Here is a 12,084-nt window from a genome sequence, read left to right as displayed (position 1 = left end):
GTTATCTAGGTTATGTGAAGTGAACACATGCAGCCTATTTGAATACGCGTGTAATAGATGTGTGATTCATGTAAATGTACCCTTAGCAAGTGTATCGCGAGCTAATCTGCCCCTGCACCCCCGCCCCACGCCGCCAATATGCTGCGGGGGTGGCGGGGTGCCGAGAAAACGTGTAAACTAATTATGTACATTTTCGTAGCCACTTATTTACATAACCACGGCCTGAGCCCCGCTTTCACCGTGAATATTTCATTCGTAATCTTTACTTTGACGGTTTAATATGACAGCTGTTGTTTTGTTTGGAGGAAACTTTTAATTTTTGTCGTATTCTTCCGCTGGTAGCGCCCTTTGTGTGCGCGTTAGGCCGACGCCTCCCGTAATGATAGGTGATTGTCGAACAACTTTTTTTAATACAGATAAACGGCTGGGAAACTTCGTGAGGTGTAATTTGGAATTTTCACCGAGACTCGTCGTTGTTGTCTGACAATGGGAAGGGTGCTTATTATTTTGATGACTGTTTTGTCTACCGTCGGGGGAGTTACTGTATTGATAGTTTGGGAACAACAGATATCGATTGGGTAGGCGGGTTGTCACGTAACGGAGTACATGCTAGCTAAGAATGATTCATGAGTCGTCAACAGGCTGAGTTGTTGTGAAGTGTACAGGAAGCCGATAAGTAAAACTATTAGTAGGTAATGAGCGAGTGTTGCGGCGTTTCGCGGGTATTTATACCGCGCCTTCGCGGGAACTAATTTATGGAAGTAAGTACGCGGAAAATGTTTATGTACGTACTTCGGCCCTCCCGCCCTGTACCGGTGACATCCGGTGCCTTCGCTATTTGTTGCTACTAGGCAGCGCAAGTCTAACTATAATGCAGCATACTTGATTGTATGAAATTAGTTGCAGCCATCGTTGTTGCTATAAAATAATTTCTTAGAAGCAATCATGAGATTATTTGTGAAAAAAAAACTGGTAACAAAATCAGATCAGTTGAATTCTCGGAGGTAATAAACACGAGGCGTTGGTTCAGCGCAAAAGGAACGGGAAGACCACCGCGCGCGCATACCCGCGGTCTTTGAAGCGGCACCGTGCTGCAACGAGCTGATGACAGACGTGTTTCATGTAGGCATTACTCACCGCACTGTCCCCGACTCACTAATGACTCTTTGTGATTATTAACGGAATCGGGAACGATAATTTAGTCTTCATTATTTCGCACTGCAGTTGCCATTAACTTTGTTGCAATCTGTAAGTGCCAGAGAGACAGAATTGTATGCGATAATAGGTGATTGGTGATTTCTGACATATTTTTAGTTTATTACCAATTTTGCTTAAAGCCTTTGAAATAATTTAAGTCATTTGCATAATGATAAATACAATCAATCTGCAAATGCAGTCTGATACTAGCTACCTACTCACTCTGAGGAGCATGGTGGAACATTATTTCTAGAGATTTTATGAGACTTTAAACAAAGCTGAAATATATTTCTCACACTTTGCAATACATTGTTAATACTAGTGCTAGTTTCACGTTACTATTTAGCACTAATGTTTCTGCTACGCACCGATTATTTGGTAAGAGTTGCAGATCGTGGATTGTAGCCTGTTTTCAGGTCGATCCTGAATTCAATGAAACGTTAACTTGAAACTTTCCTAAGTACTTATATTACAATTCACATATATTCAAGCAGCCGTATATACGATCATTAACACAAATCCCCTTAAACAAGTAAGTCGTCGCAACTATTTGGTGCGAGTCGCCAGCTATCATATAGGTCACGACATTATCGCGGTGCCTCCATCGCTCCGACTGAGACGAAGCTCCGCCCGCTTCCCGTTGACATGTAGCGTTTTAACAGTCAGTACGTGCTTCCACCCCCCTCACCCACCACCCGCCCCCCCTTAACCCCTAGAACTGACGACATTAGCAGCCGCAGACATAGGGCACGTCCCGGCCAGACGTTGACATAGGTAGCTAAAGTTAAATTTGCTTCCAGCTTTGTGTAATATTTTTTGCGATAGTTTGCCAGTTTGGATTTTATAGCCTTTTGGTATTTATGAGCTGTTTATATGTTGAAATCATGTTAATGAGTTTGATACTTTTCTGAAAACATCGAGGACATCATGTTTTTGAAACTGTCTAAAGTTCATAATACATTCTAGGTTGCTCGTAGCCATTTTCATTTATAAATACTTCCTTTCTTCAAACTTAATGTCATAGTAACCATGTTAACTGCCTATTCTCACAAACCTCATCAATCAGTGTCAGTACTTCAACCACGCTAAAATACATAAAACTATTTGCACTAAACGTCCCTTTGAGTGTACAAGTATTAATTTACTGAATTGATTCACCATAGCTTCGGTAAACATGAAAATACATATGTAGCAACCATAATTGTATGTCATTGCATATAAAAACCACAATGTCGAACGCGGTGTACACGATTATCATCAATATAGCTTTTGATTTAAGGGCTATAGTGGTTTGTACGTATATGTTAGATGACATAAGTAACTGCTGGCAACGGACTAGTGAGTTTACGCGGCCGTCGCAATGGCTCCCTCTTTATGGAAATGAAAACAACCTAACTATAGCCCTCTCTACCCTAGTGTTTCTAACTTACTGCCTACCTAGGTGCAGCTTGTTACCTAAGCCCGGCTTGGCTAACTTACGGAACAGTTGTTGCAAATTATTCTTTGAGAAAATACTTTATAAAAATATTGCTTGTTATTTCTCAATTGACGTGACCATTTATGAGAAAGTGGTTGTCTGATTTACGTTTATCTCTTGGTATGCAATTTTCTGATTGAATGTTTGAAGTAAGTTTGAAGTTTGACAGTTCAAGAAAATTCCTCAAACCCCAAACCGATGACGGTAATTCGTCAATACCAGTGTTCGGCGTAGAAACACTAAAAGCTTTGTTTGTAATTTTAGTAAGCATGCACAGGTTACTAAACATCGCTATAATAAGCGAGTGGGGAGGCAGACGACGTGGGGAGGTGCAAGCGACAGTTTTCGCAATATTGTCGCCAAACTTCCCAATTTCGGTGTCGACTTGCGAAACTCCTCGCCACGTTTTGTGAACCTTACAGGTGTGAGTGCCTGCCTGCTATATGTAGCGTGCTACCGTCTATGAACGTGACTCCAAATTGTGGGCTTTGCGGGAATTAGCGACGGATTTACAAGGAATAATTCGTACGAGCACTGCGCGTTTGTCTGCTAGAGCATTTCGGTTTAGTGGATTCTTAGTGCAGAAGTGAATGATGATATTTACTTGAAATATACCTAATAACAAATGTTTATTCTTTTTCAATGATTCTTAAGTATACCATTCGTGTTCTCAATATAACAATACAGGTTCGAAGCTCCTCCCACTAAACATTGTACATTATTATTCATTCTCTAAAAATTCACTAACGACCGAAATAAGCGGCCAACAAGAGAAGTGCGAGCGTGTTCTGACATCGTTCGGCGCGCTATGTGACACCATTAGCGTAGCAAACCGCGCAAACAATACGAACAAAACGAGGTGTTGGAATTTCGCGCGGCAGCGGCGCGGATACCGCGCGGGCCGTCTCCGCCTCCAGTCGTCCTATACCGAGCTACACCGGCCTTTATACACACATCTAATACACATAACTTATGTCTACGGTCAGATTCACAACTAAAATCCCAGTTTCATTAAATCCTCGTCCTGTTAAAGTAGCTACATTTTAGTCGGAGCTGCGGTTGGCCGTTTCCGTCGCGGCAATGTCGTCAGTTAGATTAAGCAAAAGATAAACCACATTGTAGCTACAACTGCAACCAGGTGGCAATCTGTTAGTGTCGTTCTAGTATTTTTAAGACATTATATTCAACATTAAGAATATTTCACAGCTTTGAGTACAGCTACGTAACCACTTCGCAAGTCTCTAACATCATTAGCATAGGTATATGTAGATTGGTTATAACCGGCCGGCAACTCTAGTGATACACTTCCTTGACTACATGACGTGTCCCCAGCGTAGGTGCACCATACGTCTGCGGAGTGACAGATTCCACGCTAAATTCTACACACAATCGGATACCGTACGACCCGCCTTCACAAAGTCCGGACATTTCATTACAAACTAACGATCTCAAAAGCTCCAAGAATGTTAAGTAGCTCAGGATAAGTTTTGTCAATATGGGGACATCTAATTAATATTTAGCGGTAGCTGAATAGGTTTTTTCTTTAGAAAGCTATAAGGGACAAAAAGGCAATGTTTCCGGTGCAGCACGCAACACGCGCGCTACAATAAAGGCAGGTACACACGGTGTGTCATTACCTCGGCGCTGCAATTAAAATGGTACGCATAAGTAATATTTGTTTAAATTCACTAATTATGTTGCCGCTAATAAATACTTACACGCCACATCTGCTGTGCTAATGGCGACGTAGTGCATTGTACAAATGTTTTATTTGGTACGCGCGCCGCCCGTCCGCGAACATGTCCTACCTTGTAATTTTCTCTTTGTGTGAACATGGTTTTTACGTAAATATTTAGTAGGAATATAGGTAAATGTCAGGGTGGTGTCGCCAAATGCCACAATGGGGGTAAAACACGTGTACGTCTAGTGTGAACATTTCTCAGGTTATCGACTCATGGTTTCATAAAACTTGTAATACGGTTCGATAAAAAAATCAGTAAAGCTGTTTTTTATTCGTAGATGTTTTGCCGTCTATTTAATATGTGATTTCAATTATTTGTTTAAACTACAGCTTTACCGTCTCACTAACCACGCGGAACCAACGAGATACAACTCAAAAGTGACTAAGACAAATGATTTATTGCGCACACATTTTGATACGGCAATTGAAAGTTATTAATAAATTAAGCGTTACAAATATTTTTACGGGCATTAGCATTAGCGAGTCGCAGGCGGTGTGTGACGGCACCACGCCGCGCGGCTGAACTTATCTCACATCTCCGTCTATCCGACAGAGATATTAATCAACAGGATTGACAAAATCGTGCGAGTGTCGAAAATTTGACGCGGTTTCGTACCCGGACCTCCCAGGAAGAACTATATTTCACGCGGGCCTCAGCCGCCGCCCAGCCACGCCCCACAGCTCATTAACTCACTCTAATGCGCATCAATCTCATACTTTCTCCCTACGTGAAAAATTCAGATGGAGCGACAAGGTTTTTTCTTTCAGTAACGCCTTAACATGACTCCATGTGTATTTCAATGTTCAAACTCCGGATTGATTCGATGCCACACATGCTGACAAAACAGCGGCATCTTAATACGATATTGATGATAGCTTACAAATAACCTATTCTAATGTTGTTGATATAAGCGGACAGCCTGATGGACATAATAATTAATTAACACTCGTGAAAAAACTAGTGTAGCATAATGAGATGGTGGACGGGTACAGGCGTACAGGCGATCCCGTATGTAATGATCCCGGGTGACGCGCGATCATTTGTCATCGCGTCACTCACACGTCAGCGCCGCTGATACGCCCTTTTCCTTTATAATCGCAAATCTACATTGTACGAGGATCTTAAATAAGCAAAGAGAATTTATGTCACTTGCCTGTATCATTATTACCACCAGAAAAAGTGATGAAATCGTTTGAGACCACTCAAAACAATTGATATTTTTAGGTCAAATATGAGCGTTGGTGGCGAGACGTTGAAACGAGATGAAGACGTAATAGGAACTTTCAATTATTATCGAAACCAGTTGCAGGTACTATAAGCAATTTGGACCAAAATAACTTGAAAACAAGAGCAATACACGTATGAATAAATCACCATTCAATAGTTAGCTGAGCCTGTTCTCATGCCCTAAGAGAAGGTGAACATTAAAATGTCACGGACTTTATTTGATATAGGTTCAGTACGTGTTGTGAATGGTACAGATCTTACTGATAGCTTATTATGTTACTCCTACAAGCATAATTGATTTTCACAAGCTTGCAATGACAAGGAGGATTCTAACGAAGTCGGTCCTTTTAGATCTAGTCTTGAATGTTTGAATTATGAGTGATCGTTTTTCAATTAAATTGATGAATAGCTCTACTCAGTTTTTGTTTGGATTGGCATGGTATTTTTATAACACCTTTTATATAATTGAACAAAAAAGTATTCCAGTATTTGTTTTAGTATTCCATAAAAACAATGTGAGATACTAGGTGTTGTACCAGGCACAACTTTTTTAGAATATTTTTTTGCCTATAAATAAAGTCTGATTTCATTACTACCACAATTAATTATAATACTCACAGCCATAAGTTAACATGTTAGAATTAGTTCGTTACAAGAGCTGCAGTGTACAGTTTCAAACGCATGTCGCTCGCGGGAAGGCGACGAGTCGTGACCATGTCAAGCTCGTCAGTCAGCCGATGTGTACCCGACACCTCCCATCAATCCAATATGGCGACCATGACGAACACTACACTTGGCTGCTCCACAGACCGTGGATCCAAGTTCTGCAACTAACATTTGCAAATCAAATGTCATTACGAAACGGGTTCACGTTTCTGTTTTGTTCTAGTTCCTTATGAAAGCTGTTGTCGGTTGAGTGATTTTTGCTAATTGAAAAATGACTACTGTATCTGCTGAAAGATTTACTTTTTCATGACTTTTTTCACTGCTACTTCTGCAGACTGACGACTTGTATAAGAGTTCCAGCTTCTTCGGAGAAACCCGGAGCTTTCCGACAGTTCAGCAGATAACGATCTACGTCTGTCGAGATTATCCGAACTTACCCAATCGCAGTCGGTTGTTGTTTATCATCGGTTAACTGCACCACAATCGGCTGTAAGTAGGCCTATTATCCGACATGAAATATTCATTGGCCACCGACACAGATTGTTGTCACTCGTATTATGTAGCAGAAATCACTTAAGGCCGACTATAGCGAACTATTAGCGATAATTCGCGGTAATGCCTGCCCAAGCGAGTTTGCCGTGTACGACAGGACACGACGCAAATGTACATAATGTAGCTAATGCCGATGATAGCGGCGTAATACATAGCCAGTGGAAATCAGAAAAGAATGTCATGCTCAGGCAATCATTTGAAAAACTCTTGAGAATTGACGGAACTCTTTAAAAGTTAGGAGAATTTGATGATAATTAAAAAACTTAGTTATTTTAAAGAATACAATTGTATGACTATAAAGTTACCTTAATAATAGCACAAAATATTTCAGCTTACCTGAAAGTTCAATCTTCAGATTTTTACACAAAAATAAAACCTAGGTGTAGCAGAGGAGAACAAGTTACGAGCTTTTTACCGTCTACTTAGATTAGTTACGAATTGTGAGAGTAATAATATAAACCACATATCCATTAGAAACTGGTTACTTTACATAGGTAATTCTTATCTAGTTTGTACCACAAGATTGCCCTGTAAATAATTCATCAAGCAGCTTACAAGACATAGGACCAACTTTTATCGGCAGTATCTATTGCAATAAATTTACATTGCAAATAAGCAATAGATCTATGTAAACATTAGCAGTTTTACCAACAAATTATCAAGTATTAACATTAATAATATCACGCTACAGTTATCGAGTGGCTAGCGTCAAAACTGCGCTAATGAGCGCTCAGCATTCGCAATCTCGCGCCATCTGTCTCTAATCAACGAATCGAGTTAATTAAAACGCTTGGCAATATGGCGGCGGGGTGTAATTGCTATTAATAAAGCGCTTTCCTGTATAATTAGACGGCTGCGCGCGGATTGGCTGCTCGGCGGCCCTAATCACGACGTGATAACATTGCGCTAATGGCGTGCATAGCTTTCTATTGCATAATCACGACCTGCGCTCTCACTGTCCACCTACTAATTTGGTTTTATTGTGTGATTTTACGAATCCGTTTACAAATAATGTTATTTGGTTTAATTTTTATTTACTGTTGCTGTGTACACCGCTGGTTTTTTTATTGACCCGTAAATTTTTAATTTATTTATCACAAACGATTCCGCCTAGCTAGTTAAATGAGAAGATGTCACATTCATCACGATGAATATAAATAAGTACCTACATTCTCTAAATTGTTGAGTTATTTTAAGTAACATCATTAAAGGATTCATGGTTGAAAAAAATCCAATTGTCCATAGCAACAGATTTATCAAATGGGACGCCGAAGGAAACAATGATTGACGAGTTCGCACCTCGGCTCGTGCCTTTCTAATTAAGACGACATGCGTGCGCGCACTGCTGCAACTCTTCGCGCTCGTTTAACTCGCAACACTCATCTCGCCGTGTGTCTTTGCTGCACGTTTAATTGTTGCATTAACACTAACATTCTCATCACGACCATTATACGAATTGCAACCTACATCACTAGGAGAACTAACATTTCCGAGTCACAGCTGTATAATAAACTGCATCTCTCCGGCCATTTATAGCAGTAGAAAACTTTCATCTGGACAATACTGATCTATAACCGAGCTTAATTTATGAGACACATATAAATTTCAATCATAGAAATGTATTTTAACAATGTCATAACGATAAAACCGCTGTAAACGGGCGCCTCTTATTTCTGTCTTCGGTACATGCTCATTAAAGCGAGTCATGTGCGCGTCTCGTTCTTTTGCTCTCGCTCGCTTTTCCGCTAACTTTTGGGTGGTAGGATGATGGACGACGTCGGTGGTCATATATCATTGCGGTAATATATCGCGAGTGCGCCGAGTGTCGCCATTAACGCATGCGCGCAATTGCCCGTGCTCGAGCCTGCACGCGCGTGCACCATCCTAGCAGCTATAAGAAGCGTCTCACAAATCGACGCGCGCGACCACAGCTAAACGTGCATAAATCTTATTAATGCTATTCTTATTTTCGTCCACTCTCTCGATCTTGTAAAATCATTAGAACTCGCAGAACGCGTGTGCCTCGTATCGCCTTTGTTGGATATCCCAACATAAAGGGAGACATAAAATCTCCTATGAAGAGACGTCCCAATCAAAATTATATTGTAAATCATAATACGTCTACACAATGATGACGAACGGCCTGGGTGGTCGACAGTCATCCCATCAGTTATGAATGTTCTTGTAGTTCGCGGGTCAAAAGCCGCATACCGTTTGCGCAAGCCCGATGGCGAATTGTCAAGCGTTCTCGCGCACCGCTGCGCCTCTGGCATTGTCGACAAAAAGTGAGAGGCCGATAGACGAAGCCGCGTCTCAGCTTACAACTAAAGATTTGTTGTTTCCGTTCTCGCCGCCTCAATGACTACCATTTTATGTCGATTAGAAGATAGTGTTTCACGCGCCCGCTACCGACACCAGTTTTTGTGACACTCCTTTCTGCTTACAACGAGTTTATTATCGTTGATCAGTTGCTGTCGGTTGTTTTTTTTTTCTGATTTCTACTTCAACGTTTTGTTGTTCTACTTTTAGTTACTTTTTATTGCATGCTAAATATTATGTACAATCCCCCTCTACAAATTAGGAATGACAACAGGAAACCACAATGACATAAGAGCACGATATAGGAGCGATTATGCCGACCAACCGCAAGTGATTTCACTCAGCGAACAAAAACATGGTGTATGTTTTCGTTTTTACAAAAATGTCTACCCATTCATCTTTCTCCAACCGAGACATTAAAGAATGTCTCCGTTAAGAAGGGGAAGGGGACGACAAGCTAGTATCAAAGTCGTATGAAACAATTCACGCTATATACCTTTACTTTTCCTTACACCACGGCAAAGGAGTATTCAATTTTGAGCTCTATCGCTCTTCTGTATTAGGATTTTTGTAGTTTTTATTGTAAATATTTATTATTGCTGACAATGTATCTGCGGTGGGGAAGGTACCTAAATATAGGCGGCGACCCTCTTAACTAGAAACTACATTTATAGAGATATGCTACACTGAGGCGCCATTTGTGAAATATGAACTAGATTTGCCGGTGAGACCCCCTGCTAAACTTTAAGCCCTATAAATACAATCCTTTGTATAAATTTTCTATAGATCACGCATTTTTTTCGTTGTGGTGAACTAAAGTTGAGTACTAATTACATGCGATAATTTGCGACACGATAACACAAGTCTTAATGAGCGAAAGTAGATTTGCGTCGGTCTCAGCAAGCGATAATTTTAGTTCAGCCGGGTAATTGACGAATAATTGCGTTAATGTGAAAATATACGGTTTAACATAACAATAGAACAAGGAAGTCGATAATATAGAAATGTATATAGCAATACTTTTATGTTCTGCACAAATAAGCGCTCTGATGTAAAATTTGCTTACTGCGGCTCCATTGTACTTACTTAGTCACTGGTCATTTTGTGTTGCTGCTTACAGCTGTAATTACTTGCGGCTGTTTCTTTGAGCGACCAATAATGTAAATATCGTATTCTGTAACGATATTGCTTTCAACGAAACAAATTCAATTTTACATCACAGGTCTAATTTAGTTATCATATTTGGCACTACAGAGAGATCCTGAAATGACTTAGGTACTTACTTTCAAAAATAATTAAAATAATATTGTATTGTTGTTCAGACGCATGTTCCCGACGGTGCGCGTGTCGTTCGCGGGGTGCCGCGGCGACGCGCGCTACGCCGTGCTGCTGGACGTGGTGCCAGTGGACGGCAAGCGCTACCGCTACGCCTACCACCGCTCCTCGTGGCTCGTGGCTGGCAAGGCGGACCCGCCCGCGCCCGCGCGCCTCTACCCGCACCCCGACTCGCCCTTCTCCGGCGACCAGCTGCGCAAGCAGGTCGTCTCCTTCGAGAAGGTCAAGCTCACCAACAACGAGATGGACAAGAACGGACAGGTGAGCTGAATTAAATCCTCTCGTTTATTTCGGAAGTTATTTTTCCTACTGAAAATATTATTCACCAGGAATTCATACTGAAATAGAATCTGAACATGATTATTTTATTACATCACAGCTGGTCCTGAACTCAATGCACAAATACCAACCGCGCATTCACCTGGTGTTACGGCGAGAAGGAGCCATCAACGCACCCATCACAGACTTAGAACAAGAAGAATTCAAGACGTTCATATTCCCCGAGTGCGTGTTCACAGCCGTCACCGCGTATCAGAATCAACTCGTAAGTACCGTGACAGATTTGGCACACCTTGTTTACTATTGAAGTCCATTTGCCACGTACGCGGTTTATTTGGCATCGGGAGTTCTGTTCTTAATTCTATCATTTGATTTCTAAAATAGATCACAGAGACAAACGTTTGAAATCGCATAGCGCCGGTCGTCAGAGTATCGACGAATGCTATTTGAGTCGCACTAATTGCATCTCGCTGAAAGGTATGTCCAGCCTGAACAAAGGGAGGTGACACATAATTTTTTGTGTATCGACGGCCACACGCGGGCGACGCCGACGACGGACGGACAGCGCGTCTGACGCGTGCACCACGGTGCCGATTAGAGTTTTCACCCGAGCTAAATATAAAGCTCTAGTCGATGCCGCGTCAATCGTGTCCAGAGACGTCTTGGCTATTATTGCCAATGCTTTTTCCATGTATAATTTGCCCGCCGAAGATTTCTGAGAACGGCTCGCTAAATTATGTCAACTTTCAAGTTAAACGTTCTCTGAAACTCACGTGCCAATTTCGATCACCAACGAACGGTAAAACGTTCGTGAGTCATCGAGCTGTTGTCAAAATAAGCTTCACAAAAGTTTCTCGCGCGTTCTACTTCATAATTATTCGGCGTGCGAAATCTCTAATGACAGGTTGGGTGTGACTATGAGTAGTAGCTTGATGATTGAGACACGTTCGGTAAATAAATTGGACAAGTTGATTAAGTAATAATAACCCCATAAAGTCAGCGAGTGGCGGGTCGCTCCGCTCGTGAGTACGCGGACGTAGTGGCCGCAGCCAGCAGCGCATGTGTCGCCACGCGCAATTAATTCTCTGTCACAAGAGCGTTTGGGCGTCTCCAAGTTCCTCGTTTTGTATCATCCCGCGTAGTAAAATAATTAGGACGTTTTGAGGTTCATAAAGGAAACGTTACTTTATATCGACAACGCGGCACATAAATCTTCATTTGTTTGTTAATTAGCTGTTTCGGGCGGGGGTTTAGTATTACCATTTGTAAATATTTTGTTTCCTTAACAAA

At 41.4% G+C, this 12,084-nt stretch overlaps 1 protein-coding gene across 2 annotated transcripts in view; it reads left to right on the top strand.

Annotated features, from left to right (window-relative positions):
- Positions 1 to 12,084, top strand: part of LOC110376977 (T-box transcription factor TBX20) — a 37,854-nt gene that overhangs the window by 16,088 nt on the left and 9,682 nt on the right. For both annotated transcript variants that reach the window (XM_021335644.3, XM_049852204.2), the window contains 2 exons: positions 10,503 to 10,776; positions 10,895 to 11,059. In XM_021335644.3, coding sequence (XP_021191319.2) covers positions 10,503 to 10,776; positions 10,895 to 11,059 — 439 coding nt within the window. The remainder of the gene's footprint in view (positions 1 to 10,502; positions 10,777 to 10,894; positions 11,060 to 12,084) is intronic.

This window comes from Helicoverpa armigera, chromosome 6, assembly GCF_030705265.1.
Source record: "Helicoverpa armigera isolate CAAS_96S chromosome 6, ASM3070526v1, whole genome shotgun sequence".
NCBI classification, from domain to species: domain Eukaryota; kingdom Metazoa; phylum Arthropoda; class Insecta; order Lepidoptera; family Noctuidae; genus Helicoverpa; species Helicoverpa armigera.
This window is presented reverse-complemented; position numbering and strand designations above follow the sequence as displayed.